Raw genomic sequence first — 22059 nt, forward strand, 5'->3', positions numbered from 1 at the left:
TACAGCAACATGATGCTTTGGAGAATCAGCCATGATATTAAATATAATTTCCTCCATTTTACTGTTGAGTTAGCATTCCAGTGTATGACTATACCCTCACTTACCTATGCACTTTTTGCTATTATGACTTAAAACTGCTACGAACATCCTTTTACACATTTTTTTCGTGAGTATGTTTTTATTTCTTTTGAATAAGTATTTTGGAATGCAATTACTGGGTCATGAGGCAGGTGCCTGTTTAGTTTTAAAAGTAACTGTTGGACCTTTTTCCAAACTGGCTGTACCATTTTACATTTCCACCAGCAATGCATAAAAATTGTGCTGCAACACCATGAACATTTGGTGTAAACAGTCTTTTGAATTTTAGCCATTCTGGTGGGCATATAGTAGTATTTCATTGTGTTTTTAATTTGCACTCCTATTATGACAAATAAGTTGAGAACCTTTTCTAATGCTTATGGTCATTTATTTATCTTTTGTGAAGTATCTGCTCAAATATTTTGGCCATTTTTACTGGGTATCTTTTTATTAACTAGTTACAGGAGGTTTTTTTTTTTAATATGTCCTAGAAATTAGTTCTTTATCAGATATATGTTTACAAATATTTTCTCCGAGTCTGTGGCCTGCCTATTATCTTCTCTAATGATGTCTTTTGACGAGCAGAGGTTTTTCATTTTATTGAAGCCTAATTTATTGTGTAGTAGACCAAAATCTGTATTAGTTTGCCAGAGCTGCCATAACAAAGTATTGCAAACTGGGTGGCTTAAACAGCTGATATTTATTGTCTCACCTTTCTGGAGGTTGATGACCAAGATTGAGGTGTTGCCGAGGTTGATTCTTTCTAAGACAGTGAGAATCTGTTCCATGCTTCTCTCCTAGCTTCCGGCGTTTGCTGGCAGTCTTTGTCATTCCTTGGCTTGTAGAAATATCACCCTGATCTCTGCCTTCATCTTCACACCATGTTGTCCCTGTGTGCACGACTGTGTCCAAACTCCCCCTTATTATAAGGACACCAGTCACATTGGATTAGGGCCCACTCTAATGACTTCATTTATTGTTGAAAAGATTTTCCTTCTTTAGGTCTTTTGTATTTCCACATAAACTTTTAAATCAATTTGTCAATTTCTACAAAAACACAGGACTATGATTGGGATTGTGTTGAATCTATAGATCAATTTGGGGAGAATATTGAGCCTGCCAGTCTATGGGCATGGTATACTTAATTAAGTTTTCTTTAATTACTCTCAGCAGTGTTTTGTACTTTCAGTGTACAGGGCTTGCACGACCTTAGTTACATTTATAACTAAAAATTTTGCGATTTGTTGCTATTGTAAATGGACTTTCATAAAATTTGTTTTCCAGTTGTTGCAGCTAATACATGACAATAGGTTTTATTTTTATGTATCAGCCCTGCATCCTGTGACTCTGCTGACTTCACTCAGGGTTTCTAGCAGTTCTTTTGTAGATTCCTGTGATGAGCTACGTAAGTCACATCATTTGGGAATAACCATTTTACTTATTTATTTCCAATCTTCATGCCTTTTCTTTCTTTTCCTGCCTCTACTCACCTGGCTAGGACCCTGAGTAAAATATTAAATAGAACTGGTGAGAGTGGACGTCTTTGTCTTTTTCCCACTTTTCAGAGTATATAGTATTCAGTATTTTACCCTTAAGTACTTTATTAACTATAGATTTTTTTGTAGCTGCCTTTTATCAGATAGAATTTACCTTCCAAATTTTCTGAGTTTTCGCCATAAATTTGTGTTGAATTTTGCCAGTGCTTCTTCTGTGTCCTATGGTTTTCTCTTTTACTATGTTAATGTAGTGAATTACACTGATTGATTTTTAAATTGTTAAACCAAGCTTGTATTCCTGGGATTCACCTAACCTAGCCATAATGTTTTTTATTTTTATATATTTATTTACATTTTTTAGTTTTATATTTTCCAGTTTTATTGAGCTATAACTGACACATAACATTGTATTAGCTTAAGGTGTACAACATAATGATTTGATATATGTACATATTATGACATGCTTACCAAAATAAATTTAGTTAACATCTATCACCTTACATAGTTAGATTTCCTTTTGTTGTGACGAGAACTTTTAAGATCTACTCTCAGCAACTTTCAAATTTATAGCACAGTATTGTTAACTATGGTCACTATGCTGTATATTACATCCCCAAAACTTATTTATCTTGTAACCAAGAAGTTTGTACCTTTTGACCACCTTGACTCATTTAAAGCCATATAACACAATACAGTCATATATTTATCTAAAAAGCATATATTGACATATTTATAAATTTAAGTATATAACTTATTTTTTGTGTCTGTGTTCATATGAGATATTGGTGTTGAATTTTCTTCTCTGTAACATCAATTTTCTTCTAGCCTTATAAAATATATTTGGAAATGTTACCTCTTCCTTTATATTCTGAAAGAGTTTGTGTAACATTGCTATTATTTTTTCCTTATATGTTTGATAAAATTCGCCAGTGAAGCCATCTGGGCCTGGAGTTTTCTTTGTGGGATTTTTTTTTTCCCCTTTAGTTTTAAAACTTAAAAAAACCAAAAAACAAAAAAAAAACCTTTCGATTTACAGAAACGTTGCAAAGTTAATGGTGAGTTCTTGTGTACTCTTCACCCAGCTCCCCCTAACATTTACATCTTATGTAGCCATGGTTTATTTGTCAAAGCTAAGAAATCAACATTGGTACAATACTGTTAACTGAATTAAGTCTTGATTTGGATTTCCCCTCTGATATCCTTCTTCTGTGCCAGTATTCCATCCAGGCGCCCACATTACATTTAGTTGTTGTGTCTCCTTAGACTCCTCCAACCTGTGACAATTTCTCAGTCTTTCCTTGTTTTTCATGATCTTGATATGTTTGAAGAGGACTGGTCAGATATTTTGTAGAATCTCTCTCAATTTGTATTTGTCTGATGTTCTTTCTGTTTAAACTTATTCTTTTAAACCCTGTTTAGACAGGGTTATGGATTTGGTGAAAATACCACAAGGGGGAGTGCCCTTCTCATCACTTTATATGAGGAATTTTAATTCACTCATGATGTTAACCTTGATCATTTGGTTAAGGTGGTGTCTTTGTAAAGTTACTATTTTGCCTTCCTATGCTTTATTGTTTGGAAGCGAATCAGTAAATCCAGTCTATAATCAATAGGAGGGGAATTAAGCTCCACTTCCTGAAAGGGGCAGTATCTACATATATTATTTGGAGGTCTTCTGTAAGGAAGGAAGATTTGCCCCTCCCCCTCCCTATTTATTTATTCAATCATTTGTTTATATCACTGAATTCATGAATATTTAGTTTATTATTAGAGTTATAATCTCCCATGGGTTGTCTTTTCACTCTCTTGGTAGTATTTTTTGATGCACAAAGGTTTTTTTTTTAACATTTTTTTGAGTTATAGTCATTTTACAATGTTGTGTCAAATTCCAGTGTAGAGCACAATTTTTCAGTTATACATGAACATATGTATATTCATTGTCACTGTGAACTACCATAACATCTTGTATATATTTCCCTGTGCTTTATAGTATAATCTTGTTTATTTAGTCTACATTTTGAAATCCCAGTCTGTGCCTTCCCACCCCCACCCCCTTGGCAACCATAAGTTTGTATGCTATATCTATGAGTCTGTTTCTGTTTTGTATTTATTTATTTATTTATTTTTAGATTCCACATTTGAGCGATCTCATATGTTATTTTTCTTTCTCTTTCTGGCTTACTTCACTTAGAATGACATTCTCCAGGAGCATCCAAGTTGCTGCAAATGGCGTTATGTTGTCGGTTTTTATGGCTGAATAGTATTCCATTGTATAAATATACCACATCTTCTTTATCCAGTCATCTGTTGATGGACACTTAGGCTGTTTCCATGTCTTTGCTATTGTAAATAGTGCTGCTATGAACCTTGGGGGATGCACAAAGGTCTTTAATTTTGTGTGTTCATTTTTAAAAGTGTTTCACAGGTAGTTGAAGATGAATATTGTCTAATTTGGTGGTGTGGAATTCTCCATTTTCACTTGATTGTTTAAATTTTCTATATCCTTATTCATTATTTGTCTGATAACCAATCAACAATTGAAAGAATTGTGTTAAATCTTCCCCTGTGATAATGAGTTTATTATGATGTAAGGATATTTATCACAGAAATTTTTTTTGCCAGAAAGTCTCCTTTGATGTTAATATGGCTAGCACACATTTCTTTGGAATAGGATTTAACTGGTTCATCCTTTTCCATTTCTTTACTTCACTTTTGTGTCATATTTTTAGGCATGCTGCTTTGTGAACAGCACAGAGCTGGAGTTACTTTTTATCCACTGTGTGAGTTTCTGTCTTTAAACTGGTGAGTCTCATGCATTTGCATTGATTGTGATACCTGATATATTTAAATGTATTTATACCACTTTATTTTATGCGCCTTTTTTTGCTTCTTTTTCATCCTTCCTGCTGTCTTTTGAATTGATTTCTCTGGTCACCATTTCTTCTTAGATTTTGTACTTTCTTTGTTGATCTTTTGCAAAGCACGTTCTTTTGTAGTTCTTTCAGGGGTTAGTGAAAGCTCTCGTCATATTTATTTGTCTGAAAATTAATTTATTTTGCCCTCACTTCCTGAAGGTATTTTTCCATTATTAGTCATTCTAAGTGTTGTTCTTTTGTAGGTAATCTAAGTCTTTTGTCTGGGTGCCTTTGAAATACCTCTGTGACTGTGGAGTTCTGCCATTTCACTACAGTGATTCTTCAGTGTGGCTTTAATTTGTCCTTCTCATGACAGGGTGAGGATTGTGTAAATTTATGTCTTTTATCAAATCTGGAAAATCCCAAGTCATTTTAAACTCCTTCTGGAACTCCTGTTAGTACTGTTGGACACTTGCTTTGCTTTTATTTGCCATGTCTTTTCAGTTCTCTCCCTATTTTCCTTCCCTTTACCTCTCGGTGATGCATGTGGGCACTTTTAGTTCACTAATTCTTTCTTCAGTACATCTGATCCACACTACTAATCTGTCCATTAACTTTTTTAAAGGAGATATTGTTTTGGTAAAATGTAACAGGTACATAAAAGTGCATAAACACAGACGTACAACTAAATATTTTAAAGTGAATATGTATGTAACAGTCACTCAGATCTAGAAACAGAGATTGTCCAGCTTTCCTCAGAAGCATTTTATTCTGTCCCTTCACAATCACAAACCTTTCTTTCCTCCAAGTTACCGCTATCCTGACTTCTGTATTAAACACCTCATTGCATCAATAAACGCATATTTGTATATCTGCCTCCTTTGATCACCATTTTGTTTCTGAGATGCATCTGTATTGTTGCATGTAACTGTCCTTTCATGTCTCATGTCAGGTTTCCCAGTGTCTGGGCTATTCTCAGCCCGTTTCATTTCCATATCACTGTATGATTTCATTTATATAAAGAACAAAAACAGCAGAAGTATAGCGTTTACATGAAGGGCTTGCTAGACTCCCAAATGAAAAGTTAATGACCTCCTTTTTCAGGATCCAAATTTTACTTGTTGAATAAAGAAGCAAAATACAGAAAAACAAATATCGTAGCATTAAAAGAAAGACATATCTTTGTACTTACGCATCTATACACATGTATATATTTATTCAAGTAAGTCTAGAATTCTAGAGGGACCAAAGCATTCTCAGCGGTTGCCTCTGGCATGTGGGAATGGGGCAGAATGCCGGAGGGTGGAAGGTCTATGTACGTGCAGGGGAGGAGCTTTGTGGGCAGATACCTTCACATTTTACATCTTTGTTTATTTATTTTTACAATAAGCATTTTTTTAAAAAAAACAACATTGGCGAAAGTCACATCCGAAGAAGAAAGGAATGAGAATTAGCTTTGGGGTGCAGCAGACTCCCCATGAGGCTCTCCTCTGCTGTACGTGGTGGCTGCCATTACCCTCCAGAGCACAGCAGAGCCAACCCAAGGCAATCCAGATCCTCTCTTCTGGGTTCCAGACACTTGAATGTTTGACTTTCGGCATATGGAAACATACCTTTAAGTGGCAGCCCTCAAATTAAGACAGCACATCAGTCGCAAGCAAATATAAGAGTCAGGCTGCTGGCCCCTTGAGTCTGTGTGGGGCACAGCGAAACTCCAGAGCAAAAGGAAAATGCAGCCACTATCCCATGCACCCTGGCAACCAGCTGGATTCCTGACCTTCTCTTCTCCCCCCACCCCCCGAGGAGGCAGAGGGAGGCAGCGGGTGAAGGAGGTAAGTCATGTCCAAGTGGAGCCCTACCGTGATCAGAGGCTTTCCTTCAGGTTTCAGCTTTGCTCACCCGCAGTGACATTTGCATGAGCCTCTTCTCAAGCTGCATTCACTGCAAGAACCTCTTACCCAGCCCAGGGCAGCAGTTACGTGAAATCTGATAATGATTGCTTATTATGCATCCCTCACTATGTTCACAAAACTGTGCAGGGGCTTCTATTCTTGTGCTCATGTTACAGGTGGAGAAACAGAGGCCCACAGGTGAGAAATGACTTGCTTGAGTTCACACAGCCAGCAGCAGCCGTCAGAACCCTCCCCATCCAGTCTGACCCCTCAGCCTGCACTCTTCACCTCTAAACTCTAGAGCAAGGCACCATGGTTAGGTGATTCCAGAGTGAATGGGCACTGGCTTGGCCGCCCAGCAGGGTGATGAGAAACATCCACTGGAGTCAGATAGATTCCCAGTTTGGCTCTGTCCCAGGACAAGTCACTTGCCCCTCTTGAGCCTGGGTATCCACGTCTGTAAAACGGGGAGGTAACTTTGTCTCCAGGTTGTACTGCGAATTAGAAATAGGATATGTAGAGGACCTACCGCCAGCCCACGCACTGAGGCGCCCAATAGAAAGAAAGCAGCCACCAGCATCATCATCACCACCTGAAGCGTATTTCTTTCTCTCCCCAGTGAGCCAGGCAGACGCGGAGCTACTCCTGGTGACGACTAGGATGAGATCTGCCCTGGGGCCTGCTCTAAATGGTGAGTGGAAGCGGGTGGAGAGGATTTATCCTTGTCAGCACCCCACTCTGCACTTGTCCTGTAAGGTGTCGGGGACCCCTTCTTTCCAACCCCACAGCCGCCTCTCCAGTTCAGGCCTTGTTCCCTGAAGGATTCCTGGCTTCCCTCCTTACGCCTCTCCAATCCGTGCCCCACACAGCAACCAGCGAGACCCCTCACTCCCCAGCCTAGGAACCTCCCCATTTCCCTAGTGCAGCGCACCCGACTCTGGCCCTCTAAGGAGTCCCCGACTCCTCTGACATCGCCCCCACTTCTCTAGAACACCTGTACCCATGTCAGTTCCACACCTTTGCACAAGCGGTCCACTTGCCAGGAATGCCCTCCCCCTCGCACCCTCTTGCCTTGAGGGACTGTCTCTCTTCTTCTGAGGTCCACTCAGATGCTCTGGGAAGCTTCTCAGAACCTGCTGTCCCCCCCGCCGCCCCCGCCACCAGGGTTAGACACTCCCTCCTCTGCTTCACGGAGCTCTGTTCCTCAGTCATCAGTTAGCACACTTTAGGGAAATCTTAGATGATTTACTCCTTTACAAATCTGTCTTTTCCTCCCCAGGCCCCCACACACTCTCCCTGGGCTGGCACAGTGTCTAGCACACAGTAAGTGCTTAGTAAATGTTAACGGCATGACTAGATAAAGACCACTTGTGTCTCAGTAAAAGGAAAAACTTTCTAATTCTCAGAGTGATTCACAGGTCAGTGGGCAGTTAATGAGCCTCCTGTTACTGGGGGAGTGTGAGCTGGAGTATAGGAGCAGGGGACAGTGGACGCATGGACGTGAAGTCATTGGTGGTTTGGATTCCTAAAGATACGAACCGGGGGCAAGTTTTACTCAAATCACCTGGGAGTACTAGTTACTAAGTAGAGACTTCCCAGCCCAGGAGATTCTGATGCTGCAAGTCTGGGACAGGCCAGAAATCTGTATTAGAAACAACACTCCCTGGTAATTGTGAAGCATACCACATTTGGGGACTACTGAACTTTGGGACCGTCGAGGCGATGTGCAAGAAGGTTTTGTGTGTGATGGCCCTTTGTAAACTGTGAAGTGCTGTCCACAAGTCTTGGCTCCAGATGTTACTCAAACTCTGGGATGGGGGATTGAAGATTCAAGCTGGGGCTACAGCTCCTCGGACTCTGGGAGGCTGCGGACCCAGCCCTGGGCCACTCTGTTGAAGCTGGGTCTGAGGCGGAGGAGTTCCAAGCCACTGGTGAGCTCTGGGACGAAGGGGGTACCTGCCCTCGGAGTGGCTTCCCCCACCAGGAGTCCTCCAAAGGGCACGGGGGTCCTGGGGAAAGAAAAGCAGCAGGAGAGGGGGGCTGTGTGAGAAAGGGAGGGCAGAACACTGGCATGTGGGCCACCATGTACAGCCCCTCCCTGCTTCTCTCTGGCTTCAGTGTCCCCTGCTATTCAGCAAGTTTTGTGCTATCTTTAACAGGTTTCTGCAGCTCTGCATATTCCCAAGTCTGCCCCTACTCAGGGTGGCTTGTTGCTTAAAAATGGGAGTGAAGTTTTCAGAGTTAGAATTGTCTTGTTTTAGGCAACACTCTAGACTCGCCCTAAGTCAGGTAGGTCCAGATCGGAGTGGAATTGGAATAAGGTTTTTCCTTCCGCTTGTCACTTCCCCTTAGAACGGTATATCACAAACTGGAGAGAGAAGGGAGGATGAGAAAGAACTCTGAGAATCAAGGAATATAGATTACAACAAAGACATGCCATTTCTTACCCATAAGACTGGCAAGAAGAAATAATTTGGTAATGGGGCAAAAGTTAGTGAGGTGGTAGGGTAAAGTGTCGCTCATATACTGCTGGTTGGAGGGTAAATTAGGGCTGCTACCTTGAAGGACAATTTGGCAGGATCTTTTAAACCTGCAAATGTGCAAATTCTATCAACCAGCAACTCCACCTGTAAGCCTGTGGCTTAGGGAGGTAACATGCTCTTATGTAAGGAAGCAGATATGAGCAGTGGCTAGTGACAAACCAGAAACAAGCCATATGTCCATTGGCAGAGGAATGGATAAGATATATGTCATAGCTTAACATGGTGGAGTACTATACAGCAGCTTAAAAGGAAGGGAAAGAGCTCTATGTATTAAAAAGAGATTTCAAAAACATAATGTTGAGTGAAAAAAATCAAGCAAATACAAAGCGTTAAAACACACACACACTAAACAATGCCACACAGAAAATGTTCCCCTTGTAGAGAATGTTCTGGAAACATACACACTAACCTGACAACAGTGTTACCTTTAGGAAGGGAGCTGGGATTGGAGGATGGGGAACAAAGGGAACCTATCTTTATTTGCAGTTGCCTAGGTTTTATTTTTTTTTAAGAGGATATAAGTACATGATTTTTTACTTAGTTTTTAATTTTAAGAAAATAAGAAGCATTGCTCATGTAGCGTTTTCCCTGTAGCCTGGGACCAATGGAAAGAGGGGAATGCCTGCCCCAGGGTAGAAAGGCAAACCTTCGGCCAGAGCCTGGGTTCCAGCCAGGACATTTTCTGCCTGGACCACCCCAGCTGTGGTGGCAACAGCCAGGCCCTGCAGGAACAGGCTGGGCAGTTTCCAAGTCGAGCAGGCTTCACAGTTGGGCCCTTGACAGGGAGCCCAGAGCCCTGGATCCTGAACAGGGCTTGGCCACCAACACTGCTGTTCCTTCTTTCTTTGCCTCAGTTGCCTTTTCTGTCCCAGGAGGGGCCTGGGCTCAGGGCTCCCTAAGACCCTCCTGCTGTTGGCGGGAACGTGCCTCAGCCTGTCATAGCTGAGGTGTGAGATGGAGGAGCTGTGAGCTACACTGGCCAGCCTGGAAGCTGGCTACCAGTACTGAATGTCTGCTGAGGGTTTTAAATAGCTGGACAGGCATGGCCAAGGGCCCCAGAAGGAGCGACAGCATAGTCCTGCCTGGCAGGAAACCCTGCAATGTCTGCCAGTGGCTCATGGTTGCACAGTGCCTGTTGGGCCCAGTTCTTCCCCGTCAGGGTCCTCCCTGGCTATCAGCTGTTTGAGGGCAGTCACAGCCCTCCTGAGCAGTCTCTTCTCAAGGCTCAGCACCGCCAGTTCCTTCAGCCCTCCCTCAGAGGGCCTGCTCTCCAGGCCTAGCCAGGCTCTGGAGCCCATCTGTCTGCCTTTGTCAGACAGACAGCCTCCACGTGTGGTCTGAGCAGGTGCCAGAAGAGCTGGACTGTGGCCTCCTCTCTGCGGACCCTCCTCGTTCTCACTTAACGCAGCCCAAGCCAGAGGAGCATTTTTCAGAAATAGCATCAGACAGAGGAAGCCAATCGCAGTTGAAATGCATCCCTCAGCCCAGGCCCTTCCTCCAGTGCCAAGCTCCCGCCTTGACTGCTATGATTTGTTTTCAGTCCCCCAGAGCAGAATGCTAAAGTCATCCCTTTCTAGTTCTCCCCTCTTGGCTTTTCCAGCCATCATTTCAACCTGTAAATATAATAATAATAATAATAATAATAATAATAGGAACAGGAATAATGATGGCTACCATTTATTGAGAGCTTGTCACTTGCTAGAAACTTTGCCTTTGGTGTCTCATGCCAGCCTCACAACCATCTTATGAACTAGCTACTATAATAGTCTCATTTTACAGGTGGGGAAATGGAGGCCCAGCAAGGTTCGGTCACTTACCAACAATCACACAGCCAGCTGCAGAGATGGCATTAAGCTCTTGTCGAGGCCCCACATTCTAAACACTATGAGCCACTGCTCTGTGGCTCTCACTTCTGGTGTTCAGGGTTCCACTCCTCACAGTGGTATGGTACAGCCTCAAGGCCAGTTTCCAGGCCTCTTCCAGACCATTGATCAAAGTGGGGAAAAGGCTGAGCTGGCCTAGGACTGATAGACCTGCGGCCCTCATCCAGGGCAGGACCCGCACCTCGAAGGATGCGCACATCGAGGAGGTGGCACACAGCAGTGATGCAAAACAAGAAACTGGGCTCTGGAGTTGAACAAACTTAGACTTGCATCCCCGCCTTGTCACTGCTTCCTTGCTTTGTGATTTTGGGGCAGATTGTGGATAATACCCTTCATGGCAGAATAGGAAAAATTGTAGCACCTGCCCCACCCTGTTGTAGGGGGAGGATCCAACAAGATGTGTGCCACATTCACCCATTCATTCCTTTACATTTATTGAGCACCAACTATGTGCTAAGGGAAGAGTTCTACTGAGTTTCAGCAAGAGCTCAATAAACATATAAGACATTAGGACAGAGCCTGGCAAGTAGAAACCACCTGCAGTGCTTGTGACCGGCTCCTGGCCCATCCTCCCTCCAGGACCCTCCCCAAGCCTGCCGCCCCTTACTTGTTGAAATTTCGATACTCCATCAGGTTGGGGGTGTGACTGCAGCCCTCGCGCTGGTAGTCCCGGTAGCTGATGAACTCCTGCCACGGGCAGCGGTAGCCCTTGGGGATAGCTGTGTGGTTGAACTTCTCAGGTGGGACGCCCTTCAGTGGCTCAGCATAGCCTAGGAGTGGAGCAGGGAGCCTGGTTTCCTTACTCGCTCGGCGCCACTGCCCACCCCACAGACACTGTCTAGGGGTCTGAAGTCAAGAGATAGAAAAGGGGAGTAGGGGGAGGGGCTGGAATGTGATGCCAACGTTGTTCCCTGGAGACAAGGACTAGGGCAGGGGAATCATGAGTTGGGGTGCAGACTGTAGTTTGGTTTGGACTCTGGCTCGCTGTGTGACCTTGGCTGCATTGCTGCACCTCTCTAGGCTTCTGTTGGGCATGCGGAGGGGTGCATGCGTGCATGCGTGTGTGTGTGTGTGTGTATGTTGGGAAAGAGGTGAGCTAGATGCTCACTGGGCATCCTTCCTGCCCTGCCACGGAGCACATCCTCACTCCAGTCCCACAGTCCTGGTCCTGGGATGGGGGGAGGCCACTCACCTGGCGCCAGGGCACTGGGGCTGTGGGCGCTCTCCACCCGAGAGGCTGCAGACTGGGCATCCTCAGTGCCCCCTGGTGAGGACGGGAAGATGTGGAGCTCAGAGCGGTAGTTCTGCCCCTCAGGGCTGTTGGCAACCTGGGCACAGGGGCAGGAGCTCAGAGGCAGTGGGCTGAGGAAGCTGAGCTGTCTGGCCCCTTCCTCATGGCTTCCCCACCTGTGGGGTCTCCCTCTATGCTCACCATCCCAGGCTCCGCTGTTCCGGTCACTTTCCCCTTGGTGCTTCCAGCCACTGTCTGTAGGGGGAGAGATAAACCACAGGGAGGCTCAGCAGGACAAGGGTCCAGAGTTCTCCCTCCACTAAAAAAGAGGTGGGCAGTGGTGGGGGCATAATCCTAGAGCGCACTTCCCAGGGATGCTCGGGGGATGAATTAATAGTGTAAAGCACTAAACCCAGTGCCTGGAACAGAGACGTGCTCTTATATGTGTTAGTTGCTATTATAATATTGACCCTGGGTATACGCTTAATTTCTCTGAACCTCAGTTTCCTTCTCTGTAAAACAGAGATGATGATAATAGTATCACTCTATGATCATTAAATGAGATGGTATATGTAAAATGCTTAGCTAGCACTGTCCTAAGGCACGTAGCAAAAGTAGATGTTTGGTCATCTTTATTATTCTGCCACATCGCTCCCTCTCATCCCCTCCTGTCTCACCAGAAATTGAGTGGAGCAGGTTGAAAGGCCCTTGAGTTCATTCGAAGTGCCTCGGACTGCCTGCCGCCCTTTTGAAGCCTGGGGACAAACCACTCTTGCCTCCTTTCTCTACCAGCAGACTGTCTCATGGCCTTTGCTTCTTCCAGTGGGAAGAAGAGAAAGGGGGTCTGCATTTTCTCTTTTAGATAAAGCTTAGGTCCAATCTAAGTCCTGCTTGCTGCAGATTCAGTCCTGAGCACCTGGCTGTTCTGCACTTTTTGTAGAAGCCAGAGTCCCTTCACTCCAAGGCTCATCTGTCCCAATCCACTTTATATTTTGTATCTGGAGAGAGATGCCTAAAGAGCTAACCCTTTTCTAGGATCACACAGCAAGGTAGGGGTCAGTCTGATGGCAACATCACAGCTTGCCCCAGCTGGGATTTGAGGGACCCCCCCAGAGGGGCCAGAGGTCCTCACCTGGCTGTTTAGCTCTAGGCTAATGAGGGGCCCTCTCTGGGCCTCAGTTGCCTGTGAGCACAATGTGGGCTTACTCACCGCCCGCTGGCTGTCTGTGAACTCAAAGGTGAATTTCTGCACACGGCGCTGTCTCTTCTGGAAGAGGAGGGATCCTCGGTTGTTACGCAGTGATAGCTCCTCCATCATCAGGTCCTGGGGCACGCTCAGCTTCTTGCCCAGGTCCAGCACCGGGACTGCCAGGAGAGGCCAGAGCCAGCTCTTACCATCAGACCCTCAGGGCGCTAGGGCTGCGGCCCCTTAAGAGGACCTCCTCACAGCTCCACCCGTTCTGTATGAGAAGGCCGATTTCTCCCCATACTTGCCGACACGGGGTGGAATCTTTGTCCACTCAGTGGGCAGAAATGATGTCCCTAAGTTTAATTTGCACGTATGTGATGCTCAGTGAAATTGAGCATCATTTCAGATGTTCTTTGGCCAGTTGTATTGATTCCAGGCACTTCCCGTGCAGCTCTTTGCCCACAGGGGTGAAACTAGTGAGAAATGATCAGGTTGTAGATATCTTTTAAAGGCAGGCCATGGGAATGGAATATAAGAAAGAGGAGTGGAGGGTGACAGCAGGGCTTCTGGCCCGAGCCACGAGGAGGATGGAGCAGCTGCTCCCTGACATGGGAAGGCTGGAGGAGGAGGAGTGGGGAAAGACCAGGCATGCGGTCCTAGACACTTTTTCTTTTCATTTTAAAATAGCCTTTTATTATTATAAAAATATCATATTGAAGAAAGTTAGAAAATACAGACGTATGAGAAAAAGAAAATACCATTTTCTACCACCCAGTAGAACACCTGTGAACACCTCAGTGTTTAGCCTTTCATATCTTTTCCAGTGACTATATATTCATATGTGACTTTTTAACCAAAATGGAATCATAGCATAGATTCTTTGTCACTTGCTTTTATCATCTAAAGATCTCTACCTTCCCAAGTGAATGGATTTGTTTTATATAATGCCTAGTCTGCATTCAGACTCCCCTAATTGTCTCCAAAACTGGGCATAAGGTTTGAAGAGCCTTACAGGCATCCAAGTGGAGGTGCCAAAGAGGGAGCTGTGAGTCTAGTGTTCACGGGAGAAGACTGACCTGGACATAGACATTGAGGCAGCTCAAGAGGACAAATGGCATTTGCTGTTGTTTTTTAATGAAGACGGTCACATTTATCACTTTTCTCGTAGTTAGGACCAGTCATTATAGGCATGTAGAGGGTTTCCAGGAATGATGACTGTCCTTGGTAGTTTGGGGGCCCATCCTTTGTGCTTTCCCCACCAGCAAAATGCATCCTTTTATGTTGGCTCAAAACGGGAAGCCTTTTGGAAGAAAGGAGTGACAAATGGTGGGGGTGTTGGTAGGAGGGGGCACCTCCGGGCAGCACGGCCAGAGTTGTCATCTCTAAGATCACATACGCGTAGGTTCATATTCCAGCTCTATAAGTGGTATTTTGAGCCTGGAGGCTGGGTGAGATCACCAAGGAAATGAGGATGGATAAAGAGATTGAACGACTGAGCCCTGGGGCCTCCAACATGTAGAGGGAGGAAACAAGGAATCAGCCCTGGAGCCTGGGAAGAAGCACCCAGCCAGGTAGGAGGAAATCTCAGGAGTGTGGTGTCCTAGAACCAAGCGATGAAAGCACTTCAGGGGAGGTGGACTCATCAAAGGAGTCAAAGGTTGCTGATACGTCAAGTAAGATGAGAGCTGAGAATTGGCCATTATATTTAGTAACATGGTGTTATTATTGGTTATCTCCACAAAAGCAGTTCCTGTGGGGTATTTGGCTGTGAAAGCCTTATTGGAAAGGGTTCAAGAGAAAAGGGACAGAGGAACACAGCTTAACCGCAGCACGAGGAAGCAATGAGCCAAATCTAGGATGTGGGACATTCTGTAAGGCAGCTGGCTTGGTTTCTTCAAAGGAGTAAATGAAATGGAAAAAAGGGTGGGGGTAAGTATTTTAGAATTAAGGCAAGATTTAAGAGACAAATAAAAACAATGGCCCTTGAGGGTATTAAACTAAGTGAAGTCAGACAGAGAAAGACAAGTACCATATGATTTTGCTCACATGTGGAATATAAAAACAAACAAACAAATAATCAAAAAATAAATGAACAAAGCAAACAAAAACAAACATGTATTTGCAGAGAACAGAGGAGTGGTTACTAGAAGGGAGTAGGGTTGCAGGGGAGGGGTAAGTGGGTAAAGGGATCAACTGTGTGGTGATGGGCAGAAACCAGCCTTTTGGTGGCAAGCACGCTGTGGTGAATGGGGAAATAGAAACGTATCTTTTATATATGAAACTATATGTTATCAGCCATTGTTACCTCAATTAAAAAGTGGCTCTTATTGTTCGTGGATCCTCATTAACAAACTAGAAAATCAGAGAAAGTTGACTAAGGGACTGGTTATTAGATAGTATTAAATCAATATTGCTAACTTTGTTCATTGTGCTAATATCTTTGTGGCCTGTAAGGGAGTGTCCTTTTTGTTACTTTTTGATGCATTATGAAATATTTGAGAGATGAAATGGCATGCTCTTTGGGATTTGCTCTGGACTCCAGGGAAAAAAGGGGGGCCGTGGGGATTTGAAATCTCTACTTCTATGTGTGTGTGTAAGTTGCTTAATGTTAAAAGGAGAAAAGGAGAGGAAGAAGGTAAAGACAGCTGTTTTGAGGAGCTGTGCTCTGAAGGAGCGTGGCTGGAGGCAGTTGTGGGAGCAAGAGGGGTTTGTTTATTTTTAAAGAGGGAGAAACAATAGCATGTGTGTTAGCGGATGAGAAAATCTGACAGTGAAACAGAGAGAGGGGAGGATTGCTGAAGGGATGTCCTTGAGCAAGAGAGAGAGGAGAGAGGGGGTCCGCTGCCCAACTGGAGGGGTTAGCTTCAGACAGGTGCCAGGAGAGTGCACTGATCACATCAGGAAGGAAAACTGAGAACAGGGACACAGATGCAAACACGTGGACAGATGTGGTGGAGGGAGCTGCAGAAGTTCTCTTTCAGACACTTTATTTTCCTCAGTGAAATAAGAAGCAAGGTCATTAGCTGAGACTGAAGGTGGGGGAGGTACTGGAGGTTTAAGAAGAAAAGGTTGCTCAAACTGTCTCAGAGAACAGTAGGGGCAAGTGAATGGGTCAGGGAGATGGATGTGGTTACCAGCAGCACTGAGGGCCGTTCAGGTGCTGTGACTCCATTTCTTTCAATGGAATCCTAAACAGCCTTAAAAAAAAAAAAAGGCTCGTGTTTTCTTTCAGCAAATATATAGAGAGCACCTTCTACAAGAGGAAAAGAAATCCACTGTAGATTAAGAGGGGGGAAAAGTAAATTTCAGAAGAATCTGCATTCTAAGATCCCACCCATGTATTTTAAAAGATGGATATATGTTTATGCAGACATTGAAAGATCTGCAAGGAGACATGCCAGATATTAGCAGTGCCCACTCATGGGACATAAGAAGGAGGAGGGCTGAAAATTGTTTGCACTGTTTTTGTCTTTTAACAAGAAAATATACTGCATACTTAAAAATGTGAAAGACTATTTATACCTAAATGCATAATGGAAGTCCCCTGGCATCATATTCTCAAATACTAGTCAGATGAACTGAGCTCAGTATATATATATATATGTGTGTATATGTATATATATATATATATACACACATATTTTTTAAAACTATCAATAAAAAGCTATTTGACTAAGCAATTCAATTTCTAGGCATTCACTCTTGGGGAGAAAAGTTGAATAAACATGCCTGAAGATGAACGTACAAGGATGTTTACTGCAGTGAGGTTTCAACTTGTGAAAACCGGGGCTCAGCCTTGTGGTGGATGCTGCCCAGATGGTCTTTATCAGTGACGAACAGCTCACAACGGCCCCCTTCTGCAGAGAACTGCCCCGGTGAGTAGAGGCTGCCACGGCCCCCTTGTGGAAGATGGGATGAATTCTGTGGGGCAATCAGTTCATGCTCTGGGGCCCACATCCTTACTGAGCAACTACCTCTGCCCGATCCTGCTTCTGTCACTTCCCTTCTCCTGGGAGCGAGACCTCAATAAGTCACCTGTCCAGGAATCCTCAGGGTCCCACCCTGGGGCGAGCCTTCGTCGTGACCACCCTTAGCGGGTGTGTGTGTGTGTATAAATGTGTATAACGTAGTATATTCTGGGGGAGCCAGGGGAGGGAAGATGGTGAGATAAGTTGTACTAGGGTGGAAAGAAGTCTGTGGCGCGCCGCTGAGTGAAAAAAAATTACGATGAAGAACACAGTGCATGGTATTTAGCCCACATGTATATGCTTTTATATAAATATGTTTATATATGAACAGAAGAGGAATTTACACAAATCTGTTAACAATGGTTATCTCCAGATGGTTCCGTTATGAGGAACTTGCACTTTCAAAGTCATTCATGTCTGTTTTATCTGAATATTTCATAAAATAAATGTTTTATTTATATAAGCATGTGGTAAAGGAGCAGTTTTGGGAGACAAAAAGATCTGAGGTCAGATCTCAGCTCTACCAGCTACTAAATATGTGACTTCCTAGCTTCTCTGAGCCTCAGTTTTCTTGTCTGCAAAATGGGGATACTCATATTTAACTTACAGAGTATTTGTGAGGTTAGATACCATAAAGTGCAAATGCTCTTAGCACAGTATCTGAGACATGGTTAGCACTCAGTCATGGTTAGTGTTTTATTGTTCTTCTACAACAGCTAGCTTTTGGTGGTATCATGAGATTTTTTTCCTTTCTACTTTTCTTTAGTTTCAAAATTGTCCTTAATTAATATCCGACCAGTAGTCAACGATTCATGTATTTCTAGTCTGGCGTAAATGATGTGTGTCAATATCTGGGGGGTCTGTAACTAATTAATTACTTAGACAAGAGAAAAGAAAATGCATTGCCTGATTCTTCTAGTTAGAGCATCAGTAGCTCCCAAAGCTTGACTATTTCAACACACAGGAAATGAAAATCATGAAATGAAAAAAATTGTGAAATGAAAAAGAGAAACAACACCAACAACAAAGGGAGGCAAGAACATACACAACAACTTTCAAGTACGACACACAGATAAAGTCCTACGACATTAAGGGCTTCTTAGAGCTATGAAGGAGGCAAAGCTGCAGCACTGCCCTTAGACGCGGGTTTTTCAGAGCTTGGTTCACTGCCCGCCTGCATTGGAATTACCTGGGTAATAATCTAAAAGGCTAATACATGGCCCCCTCTCCATGTCCCCTGGATCAGAATCCCTGGGGGTGGATGCTGGGAACCTGCCTTTTTAACCAATGATGCCATGCTGCTACAGCTCACACTAAAGTCTGAGAGCCCTGACTTAGTTGAATTTGTTTTTAAAATACTGGAAATGCTCTAAAGTAGGCCAAATAAACAGACTCCAAAATTACACCAAGAGTTCTGGAAGAGGTCTTATAAAGTTGATAAAAATGTGTTTTAGATGATTTATCCATTGGATGAATCGGGTTTTAAGTGAGATGGTTTGAGTCAGATTGGGAAGCCTGTCCTTGCCGTACCGGCCCCTGACCCCTTGTCTCTTGCCATGGGGGTTCAGTGAGACCCCCAGTTACAACAAGCAGGGGCAAGTGTGTGGGGAGCTTGGACTCGATCTGGGGTTGAGGTAAGAACTTTGCTGGGGCCAGGGCCCAGTCTAGGGCACTCAAACTGAGCTCTTGGATGTGCAGACATCAGGGGAAGGCCCCTCCCAGTGCTTTGGGAAGCTTCCCAGGCCAGGCGGCAGATTCCACAGACACTCCCTCAGGGCTGGCCTGGAGCTCAAATCTGTTTGCCCAGGCCTGGGGCCAGCAAGCCTGAGCGGCTGTGTTCTGGGACCAAGAAAGGATGGGCTCTGAGGAACACACAAAGTCTGGGTCACCCTTACCTGGTCCAGTGAGGTCCCCCATGGCAGTCATCACTTGTCCATTCTGCTCCTTGGGGATCATCCTGTGGAGGAGAGACTCCCCAGAATGGGCCAGGCTGCCTCCATTCCTCCCCAGACCTCCCAGTCCCTGGTCCACCCAGCCCCAGTCCTGAATAGCTTTGCCCCACCCTAAAGTCTCAGGCAAGGGCTGTCTGATTTGGAGAGAGGAAGCTGAGGTCCAGGGAGGGTGAGGGAGATGCAAGGTCACACAGATCTGCTTCCATGTTGCTAGGGTAGCACTCACTCATTCAGCTAGTTTCTGGGACATTAGGGTTAGGGGAGGCGGGGGTCTCAGACGTTGTCATCCACTGACTTAGATAAGCTCTAATCAGAGGATGAAAGAAGCTGGAGGTTTAAGATAGCAGGTAAAGGGGTCTTGGGTGATTAGGCTGGTCTGCAAGGCTGGTCCTCCCCTCATGTCCCCAGACTCATGTCCTCTGAGGCTTGAGGGCACAGGCTGGTCCAAGGAAGCTGAGAGAACCATCGCGCCCATCCTCTCTCCCACATCCTTCAGCTAACTTACATCGTGCTCTTTTCTGCCTTCGCCCCTTCTCTCCCTCCTCCCCCATTCTCCCATTGGCATCTCATGGCATGTCCAGGAACCTTGGAGGATATTACAAATCAAATGAGATCCAAAGTCCCAGAGAAGCCCTGCAGGTCCCGAGTCCACATTCCCTAACTTGCCCCCTTGCCCTCCTGACTGCCTATGCACTCCTGTGCCCCTCTGCTTTGCTTCTAGGTTTTCTACACTCCTTCTTTTAGAAAGACAATCTATCTCCATCAGTACCCCCCACACCCACCCCGGGCCCCAGGTCGGCGGGCGCTGAGCTGGATAACCTGCAGTCCGACCGATATGCCTGACTCCCTCTGTCACTGGGAGCAAGTAGGTCTCCAACTCTGTGTCTCTGTGTCCCCTCTGTCACGTAAAGAGGTTAGGCTAGATCGTGGGGATCCATAGGTGGGCTTTAGGGCATCCACAGACCCCCTAAAATTGCATGCAAACATGAGCACGCTGGCATGCACTTGGGGTGAGGGTGAGACCATGAGATGGTTGAGAGCGCTCCAGCTGTGACCACTTAGCACTCACAGCCCCTGGATCTGTTTCTTAACAAATACTCTTCTTACAGAAATTCACAGACATTGGGAAAGATCCCTCATTTTACAAACAGGTGCCCTGTCTACTGCCTAAAGATCTTGGAGTCCTGAGCAGAGCCATTTCCTGCCCCCAATCTTGAATCCTAGCCACCCCCTCCCCATTGAAGCCAGTGTAACCCAGAGCTTAGAATCCCTCCCCTCTCCACGGAGGATCCAGTCTTCCATGAGGCCTCACACTCCCTGGACGTCCCTATGCAGCTCTTCCTCTGCTCTGGAAATTGGCTCATCTCCTCTGCCCACTCCCCACAGCCCCTCGAGCTCCCCTAGGAGTACCTGACAGATGGAACCACAGTGGGCAAGAGGGAGTGTCAGACCCTCAAGATTAACACCTCTGTTGGGAAGCTGAGAGTTGAGTGGTCGGTGTTGGTGCAGGCGGTCGGCGGGCAACAAGCAGGGTGTGCCTTGCAGCCAGCTCTGGCCTCAGCTGACGAGAATCGTCCCTGCCTTGTCGTGGCTTACAGCCTTATTTCTGGCTGCAACAGGATCCAGGGACAGATGCTAAAAGCACCAGGCCCCAGGGAAGACAGGTGCCCCGGCAGCAAGCCCTTGCAGACAGAAGGCTTTGCACACGTATGTATAGCACACGTATACATGCACACAGCAAAGTCACCTGGAAATGCTGAGAGGAGGTCACCGGTCACCTGAGCTTGCTAGTTGTGTCCTTAGGGCCCCAAGCAGGGCTGTTCCTGCTAGGAGCTCAACAGATAGTTGTTGAATGAATGAATGAATGAGTGGATGGATGAAGAATGAATTGTCCTCCAATATCTTTGCTTGTCTTGTTCATTCCTCCTTTCCTTTCTTCTTTCCTGCCTTCATTCCTTCCTTCTGCTTCCTCCCTCCTTCCTTCCTTCTTCCCTCCCTCCTTCTTCCTTCTCACATTCTCTGAGCCTCTCTCTGTGGACTGAAAATAAATAAGGCAGGGCTCTGTCCTCAAGGAGTTCCGCCAGGCCCATGTCAGACCCGTAAACAGCCTTTGCGACGCATCATGGGAAATGCTCTGGGAGGGCCCAGGGGAGGGAGCCACCTGCTCAGCCCTGGGGGTGGGGAAGGCCTCTTAGAGGAAGAGACATTTGAGCTGGGCCTTGAAGGCTGAGTGGGAGTTCATGGGGCACGGGTATCTCAGGCCAAGGCCAAGTCCCGTGTAAGGATGTTAGGGGTCAGGGAGTAGAGCTAGAACTGGGGGCTGGGGTGGTGCTGAGAGATGAGGCCAGACAGGTGGACAGGGGCCAGATCACAGCAGGCTTTTCAAAAGTAAAGTGTATTTTAAAAGGGGCTGTTGGAGTTTAAAGCGCCGAAATGGAGCAGTCAGGCTGGCATTTTCCAAAGATATCTCTGGCTGCCCTGTGGAAAGTGGGTTGGCAGGAGCTAGACGGCAGGCAAGAGGATGTCACTGTGGTCAGGTGAGAGATGGGGTGGCTGGACTGGGGCAGTGACAGAGGGCATGTGGAGGAGGAGAGGCTTGAGAGGTATTTGGGGGAGAGACAGGATGTGGGAGGTGAGGAAAGGGCCACTTCCATTTCTGGCTTGGATGACAAAGGAAAATAACAGTGGGGGTTTGGGGAGGCAGACTGGGGTGGGGGCAGATGCTGAGTTCAGTGCGGGATGAACTTGGTTTGAGGTGTCTGGGCACCAGCATCACCAGTAGGTAGGAGGATACTGTGCTCAGGAGAGATGTCTGCTGAAGATAAAGATTGGGTCAGAGGTATACTAACCACTCCCGGGTAAGGGTCGGACCAGCAGGGACGTGCTGGGTCCAGGGCAGGGGCTGTACCTGTGTGCCAGGCAGACCATGCAAGGGCGTATTTCTGACGTCCTCTTAAGAAGAAGCCTGGACT

At 45.6% G+C, this 22059-nt stretch overlaps 1 protein-coding gene and 1 long non-coding RNA gene across 3 annotated transcripts in view; one reads left to right on the plus strand and one right to left on the minus strand.

Annotated features, from left to right (window-relative positions):
* Positions 1–5676: 5676 nt before the first annotated feature.
* Positions 5677–22059, plus strand: part of LOC140691333 (uncharacterized) — a 43258-nt gene continuing 26875 nt past the window's right edge. Inside the window, exons 1-2 of the long non-coding RNA XR_012066953.1 lie at positions 5677–7012; positions 16860–17042. This is a non-coding gene — a long non-coding RNA (uncharacterized lncRNA). The remainder of the gene's footprint in view (positions 7013–16859; positions 17043–22059) is intronic.
* MYOZ3 (myozenin 3) lies at positions 7534–21925 on the minus strand. Of its 2 annotated transcripts, XM_072954699.1 has the most exons (7): positions 20835–21925; positions 19031–19092; positions 13189–13343; positions 12180–12233; positions 11940–12075; positions 11355–11517; positions 7534–8330 (listed from the first exon to the last, which is right to left on the minus strand). In XM_072954699.1, the coding sequence occupies exons 2-7, from the start codon at positions 19089–19091 to the stop codon at positions 8162–8164; spliced, it is 738 nt and encodes a 245-aa protein (XP_072810800.1). In that variant the 5' UTR covers position 19092; positions 20835–21925; the 3' UTR covers positions 7534–8161. The 2 variants fall into 2 exon arrangements, with proteins under 2 accessions (XP_072810800.1, XP_072810789.1); XM_072954688.1 differs by lacking the exon at positions 20835–21925 and having other exon boundaries at positions 19031–20807.

Source organism: Vicugna pacos, chromosome 3, assembly GCF_048564905.1.
Source record: "Vicugna pacos chromosome 3, VicPac4, whole genome shotgun sequence".
NCBI classification, from domain to species: domain Eukaryota; kingdom Metazoa; phylum Chordata; class Mammalia; order Artiodactyla; family Camelidae; genus Vicugna; species Vicugna pacos.